Genomic DNA, 7,500 nt, shown 5'->3' on the forward strand with positions numbered 1-7,500 from the left:
TATGGGAGGTTCAGTATTATGGGAGGTTCAGTAATATGGGAGGTTCAGTAATATGGGAGGTTCAGTAATATGGGAGGTTCAGTAATATGGGAGGTTCAGTAATATGTAAGGTTCAGTAATATGGGAGGTTCAGTATTATGGGAGGTTCAGTAATATGTGAGGTTCAGTAATATGGGAGGTTCAGTAATATGGGAGGTTCAGTAATATGGGAGGTTCAGTAATATGTGAGGTTCAGTAATATGTGAGGTTCAGTATTATGGGAGGTTCAGTAATATGGGAGGTTCAGTAATATGTTCAAGCTTGATTCTACAGTTTCTCAAGTAAGAATACTTCATATGGAAACGAGTTAAGAGTAACTCTCCACCACTGTACCTAGATACTATATACAGTCAGAAAGTGCAACAACTAGGCACAAAACTGACAGAGTACTGAGACATTCGACGTCCTGACACCTAGCTTCAACACATCTCCGTAGCGCTAACCGACAGCCTTCCAACTTGGAAGGTTCAAGGTTATGGAAAGACCAAAGAGGGGAAGGCAAGCGCAACGAAAACGAGCACAAGCTACAGTCCCAACGGAACAAAGAATGTCGATTGTCACTGGACGATGACGAGACCAGTAGGCGATTTGACAAAGCTGTCTAACTACAATTCGCTTGCCTTCCCCTCTTTGGTCTTTCCATAACCTTGAACCTTCCAAGTTGGAAGGCTGTCGGTTAGCGCTACGGAGATGTGTTGAAGCTAGGTGTCAGGACGTCGAATGTCTCAGTACTCTGTCAGTTGTGTGCCTAGTTGTTGCACTTTCTGACTGTATATAGTATCTAGGTACAGTGGTGGAGAGTTACTCTTAACTCGTTTCCATATGTCCTTTTCCTTTCTACTTTTATTATTGGCTCAATACCCGAGTTTCAAAGAAAACTTCAGTTTGAGAAAAAACACGGTATATCCATTTTGGCACTTTTTGGGTAAAGTCAAAATTCTGTTCTGACATTGTCTTACATCCCACCCCAATGGAAGTTTGGATTTAGTACCAGAAGGAATACTAGACCCCAAACACCATGTCATCAAAAATCTACTTCTAAGATTTTGATATATTTTGAATTTTTCACCTTCTATTTGGCAAACGCAGTATATGCGGGTGAGAATATTGGATCAAGACCCAGGAGAGACCACAGTGTACAATATAGAAAAAAGGTGTTCATAGTATCACAGGCTGGGAACTAAACAGGGCAGCTAGATACATCATGTGTGCCGAAAATATGAAAGGATGGAGACAGTATACACAAGGAGACAGCAACATGAACAAGCAATGCGACTGCGAGTGACAAACAAACCATCAGTACACCAAGTACAACAGCCAAGTTCAAATCTCTTCTTCAGAGTCATCACATCCACTTGCATCATCACCACCATCAGCAACACCACCAGCAACACCACCACCAACACCACCACCCACATTGACTAACGCTGCTTGATAGAAGGCATGCACTGCATGACTATCACCAGTTGGATCGAGGAGTGCCAGCACGTCTTTCTTCTTGGCAGCCTTTACGGTACTCGTAAGAGGCAACCGGGATGGTGAGAACTGGTCCCATTTCTGGCCCCATTTGTGGTCCCACGTTTGAGGATGCTGTGCTGACAATATTCTCCATTGTAAGCCGTCTTCATGTTGATGCCATCGCCCATGATCCTGATCACTTTGGCCTCCGAGACCTTGAATGACCGTGTGCTTTTCGTGTGTGCTGTTATGACTGCCTTGTAATCCCACGCTTGCCCATGGTTCTTGCACACCAGGAGAGAGTGCCATGTTATGACTGCCTTGTAATCCCACGCTTGCCAATGGTTCTTGCACACCAGGAGAGAGTGCCATGTTATGACTGCCTTGTAATCCTACGCTTGCCAGTGGTTCTTGCACACCAGGAGAGAGTGCCATGTTATGACTGCCTTGTAATCCCACGCTTGCCAGTGGTTCTTGCACACCAGGAGAGAGTGCCATGTTATGACTGCCTTGTAATCCCACGCTTGCCAGTGGTTCTTGTACACCAGGAGAGAGTGTCATGTTATGACTGCCTTGTAATCCCACGCTTGCCAGTGGTTCTTGCACACCAGGAGAGAGTGCCATGTTATGACTGCCTTGTAATCCCACGCTTGCCAGTGGTTCTTGTACACCAGGAGAGAGTGCCATGTTATGACTGCCTTGTAATCCCACGCTTGCCAGTGGTTCTTGCACACCAGGAGAGAGTGTCATGTTATGACTGCCTTGTAATCCCACGCTTGCCAGTGGTTCTTGCACACCAGGAGAGAGTGCCATGTTATGACTGCCTTGTAATCCCACGCTTGCCAGTGGTTCTTGTACACCAGGAGAGATTGCCATGTTATGACTGCCTTGTAATCCCACGCTTGCCAGTGGTTCTTGTACACGAGGAGTGTGCCATGTTATGACTGCCTTGTAATCCCACGATTGCCAGTGGTTCTTGTACACGAGGAGTGTGCCATGTTATGACTGCCTTGTAATCCCACGATTGCCAGTGGTTCTTGTACACGAGGAGTGTGCCATGTTATGACTGCCTTGTAATCCCACGATTGCCAGTGGTTCTTGTACACGAGGAGTGTGCTATGTTTTTTTGCAGAACTGCATAGTAACCAGCTGGTAGCAAAATGGTGTTCTTCTTGCGGAGCTCCAGCTCAATGTGCCCAAAGACACGGTCAGCAGGCGGGAAACTCTTCTCCCTAACAGCAAACGTGTACTCAATGACCAAGTCAGGGAAATGCTTCTTCCGCAGCGCACAGAGCATTGCTATCCCGTTGACATTTTTTGTTCTGGCCATAGCATGAGTCACTGAATAGACGTAGGTCGGTGGCATCTTGGAGGCGGCCATGGATGCGTTCAGTGAAGCAGAGGTTGAGGGCGGAGGCTATCAGGGTGCTGTCCTTGCGGTTTTCATGTTCACACCAAGTGAATATGAACACGTCATCCAGGATCTGCTGGCTATCTTTGCCTTGGTGGACAACTGCTCCAAACACGTACTTATAGAGTTGGCGTGAGTAATAATACGTTTGCCCGATGAGTGATTTCGGGAGTTGGCGTGAGTAATACGTTTGCTCAATGGGTGATTTCTCCAATACATGCACTAGGTTTTACATCATATCAAAGCACACAGTGACAGAGGATTCTGGGCACACATCATATCAAAGCCCACAGTGACAGAGGATTCTGGGCACACATCATATCAAAGCCCACAGTGACAGAGGATTCTGGGCACACATCATATCAAAGCCCACAGTGACAGAGGATTCTGGGCACACATCATATCAAAGCCCACAGTGACAGAGGATTCTGGGCACACATCATATCAAAGCCCACAGTGACAGAGGATTCTGGGCACACATCATATCAAAGCACACAGTGACAGAGGATTCTGGGCACACATCATATCAAAGCCCACAGTGACAGAGGATTCTGGGCACACATCATATCAAAGCCCACAGTGACAGAGGATTCTGGGCACACATCATATCAAAGCACACAGTGACGGAGGATTCTGGGCACAGGTTCATTCGGTCATAGAACGTCCTCGCTCGCCGCCAATGCAGTAGGAATGAAGCTGCCTCTATCTGCCTCTCCGGTATCGGAATGGACTCATCGCTCAGACGCTCTTCATGTGCGGTACACGTTGTGCAGGGTATCTTTTGCCGGATGAAGGTTGAACGGAGAGCGGAACACATTGTAACACAGAGTAACTGGTTTCGTGATGGGGGGGGGGGGGGGGGGGTGCTAACTGGTTTCGTAATGGGGGGGGGGGGGGGTGCTAACTGGTTTCGTGATGGGGGGGGGGGGGGGGTGCTAACTGGTTTCGTGATGGGGGGGGGGGGGGGGGGGGGGGTGCTGCTAACTGGTTTCGTGATGGGGGGGGGGGGGGGGGGGATTGCTCCTTACTGGTTTCGTGATGGGGGTTTGCTCCTCAAACAGCTGGTGCATACCGGCAACACTCAGGTCGCTTGGAAGGTACTTCCGGCCAGGGATTCCACGTCTTCGTAATGGCTGGCCCGGCACATAAATGAAGTGATGTGAGTTGTGATAGTTTCTCCGACTGCCGCACGCTCATCCACTTTTGGCGTATACTGCGTTTTGAAAAAGAATCCCAGCCGGATATACAGCGTTTTGCTCTGAAAGCGACTGTTTGAATGAGGTTTTTTGTTGGATATACTGCGTTTTCGCCAAAAACGACCTCGCCATCAAATTCAGCTCGTTGTGATTTTTCGGGTGGGTCAAAATCTCAACTTTGAAGATTTGGCGCATACAGCATTTTGTTCTCAAGCCCTTCGTTATAGAATAGTGGTTTGAACTAGTGTTGAAACGATCTCACCGGGTACTCGTTAGCTCGCTCGCCAGAAACTCGGCTCGTTTGTTCGGCCAGCTCGTTTGCACTAACAAACACCGTACACCGTACTCCGTACACATGGCAGTACATGTCGACCGGGGAGTCGTATATTATTTTACGACTCCCTGGACGATCGAGAGTCCGGTCCCGTGCAAAATGAAAATCACTCGCAGTTACAGTGACTGTATGCCTGGACGACACTTGAGTTGTTTCAGTTGTCGTTGCGGCTTTGGTGGGCTCTACTGATGTCTTGTTCCGCATCTGCTGACCTGTTGCAGGATATGCTTCGGTCACCTCATCCATTCGAGTGAAAGTTACGCTCAGTCGTTTGGAAGTTTTCTCCCGCGATGCAGCGAAGAACAGGGCTGCTTGCAATCTTTGCAAAACGGTCTATTCTTACAAAGGCTACTCAACGACGGCGCTGAAAAGACATCTCGACACCAAACAGCAGTCCGAAGTGAAGCAGAAGCAACCCCAAATGCCGGCGGTGATAATTTGCGGTGATATTTTGAACCAGCTGAAAAAATTCGAACTTAGAAAAAAATATATTCAAAAAATCAGATTTGCCTCATGGTTAGCTAGCCTTACACAACCGGCACTTCGACACTGTTTTAGCTTGTAGATCGCCAGGTTTTTTTTTTTTTTTTTGGCTTCTCCCCTTTCACGGCTTCATGTATAATCAGCAGTAAAATCAATAGTAGTTAAGGAGTCAAGCTAGCTCCCTCTTGCACTGTTTATAACCTTTTCGCCCGGCTTTTTCTGTGTGTGTGTGTGTGTGTGTGTGTGTGTGTGTGTGTGTGTGTGTGTGTCCAGGACGATTCTTGTTGATTGGCTGATGGAGGTCAGTTGTGAGAAAGCGTACTCGCCTCTTGTCGTTCACCTGGCTATGAACCTCGTCGATCGCTGGATTGTCTCATTTGGCTGTGAGCGTACTCAGCTACAACTTCTTGGTATAACCTCACTTCTGCTTGCTTCACGGTGAGTTTCTCAGTGTCCCATGCTGCTCAGTGTCCCATGCTGCTCAGTGTCCCATGCTGCTCAGTGTCCCATGCTGCTCAGTGTCCCATGCTGCTCAGTGTCCCATGCTGCTCAGTGTCCCATGCTGCTCAGTGTCCCATGCTGCTCAGTGTCCCATGCTGCTCAATGTCCCATGCTGCTCAGTGTCCCATGCTGCTCAGTGTCCCATGCTGCTCAGTGTTCCATGCTACTCAGTGTCCCATGCTGCTCAATGTCCCATGCTGCTCAGTGTCCCATGCTGCTCAGTGTCCCATGCTGCTCAGTGTCCCATGCTGCTCAGTGTCCCATGCTGCTCAGTGTCCCATGCTGCTCAGTGTCCCATGCTGCTCAGTGTCCCATGCTGCTCAATGTCCCATGCTGCTTGCTGTGTTACTGTGTTTCTCAATGTCCCATGGCAGGGGCGTTGGAAGGTATTCGGCATTGGTGCGGCCGTGAAGAGGCGGGGAGGCCGGGGGGCCCTTGTTCCCAGGAAAAATGGGAAAATTGGGCCCAGATAGCCTACCGTAAAGTCTTGTATAAAAGCCGCACTTGAATAGAAGCCGCCCTCGAATAGAAGCCGCAATTTTGGGCCCATCAAATCACACATAAGCCTGGTTTTAGTGTTGACACACATAGAAATACCTGTCTTGTATAGAAGCCTGTCTCATATAGAAGCCTTCAAAATTTCACCAATAAAGTCATAGAAGCCGCGGCTTTTATACAAGACTCTACGGTATATTATATTTATTGCTTCACGCTGTGCAAAACAAAAGCTTCCCAAGCACGGTATGAAATTATTGGTAGAGAGAATGGTAGTGCTTTGTCCGCAGCTGGTGCACCGGTTGCGACACCCCTGCTGGCCCTGCATGCTGCTTTCTGTGTCACTGTGTTTCGCAGACATCCTCTCTTCCTCTTGACAACTGGCCCACATTTTACCTCACAGCCTGTCACACATTGTACATATATCTGTCCTTGGTTTCATTGCTTTAATCAAGAGTACATGGCCAAGAGTTTACAACTCGACAATCCCCCAGCCCAGGATGAAATTTTGTTATGACAATCAGTCTTTCGTGGCTGTTTGACTCACTGATGCCATCATGCGTAGCCAGACATCAAAGTACAAAGAACTTGTACATGGCAGCAGCAGCAGCAGCGGCTACGGTAGTCGAAGCAGAACAACGGACAGTAGTACTGCTGTTCTTGCTCGAGACTAAAACCAAACGGCAGGTACAGATACACCAATGGCTAAACGAACAAAAACAGCTACATATACTGTACATGAAAACAGCTACATGTACTGTAAATGTAGAAAGGAAAAGAACATGTGGATACGAGTTATTGTAAGTCGGCAACTTTTCGGCCCATTCAAATTTCGGCCTGCAAGGGCTAAAACTCTTTTCGGCCGCATCAAATTTTCGGCCTGTACTGCTGCCGCCTGTATACACTGTCACACTGAACGTTTGGAAAACAAAATGTTGGCCCCAACAAAATTTCAGCCAAACACGACCAGGCCGAACATAGCCGAAAATAAATATGCTGACTTTAACCCTTTCAGTGCCAAGGCCGAGATAACTCGTCTTGAAACAACCACCCTGAATGGCCAAGGACGAGATAACTCGTCATGCACACGGAGCATATAGAAACGAGCATAGACCACTGTACAAACAGCTATAACTTCGGCCTCCCTACTTCGAATTCAACAAATGACAGCTCATTGGAAAGCTATTGAACGCAGCTTTCCATCGATGTATCATTCGATAAAGCGCGAAGTAAAATACTCAAGCGCCGAAGCTCGAAGTTCAGGAAATGGGTGCAATTGAAATTTCAAGCGTGTGACTGTGACACACTGCATGCTACAGTTGACAAGGTGTTTGATTACGGGGGATTTCCCCAGTGCACAGCCCATGCGTGACATACACTAAACTCAGTGCTATAACAGCCTGATTCTGCTGGTGTTTGAATCGTCGCTGTACGTTGAGTATGAGCCGCAAATCGAAAGAAATTGTCGCTGAGTGTAGAATAGCACTACAATGCCGCATTGGTGCAGCTTTCGAAGTGTTTTTAGGCCGTTCTCCTGCGCCTACAGAGCACTGAGCACCCTGGATCGACGGGGGAGATCCTCA

The 7,500-nt window shown here is 47.9% G+C and overlaps 1 protein-coding gene across 1 annotated transcript in view; it reads left to right on the plus strand.

Annotated features, from left to right (window-relative positions):
- The window catches only part of LOC135826074 (mucin-5AC-like), a 66,411-nt gene that overhangs the window by 27,818 nt on the left and 31,093 nt on the right, over window positions 1-7,500 (plus strand). The window contains exon 10 of the mRNA XM_065338713.1: window positions 5,195-5,359. Within this exon, the coding sequence (XP_065194785.1) occupies window positions 5,195-5,359 (165 nt within the window). The remainder of the gene's footprint in view (window positions 1-5,194; window positions 5,360-7,500) is intronic.

Source organism: Sycon ciliatum, chromosome 10 (genome assembly GCF_964019385.1).
Source record: "Sycon ciliatum chromosome 10, ocSycCili1.1, whole genome shotgun sequence".
Taxonomy (NCBI): Eukaryota; Metazoa; Porifera; class Calcarea; order Leucosolenida; family Sycettidae; genus Sycon; species Sycon ciliatum.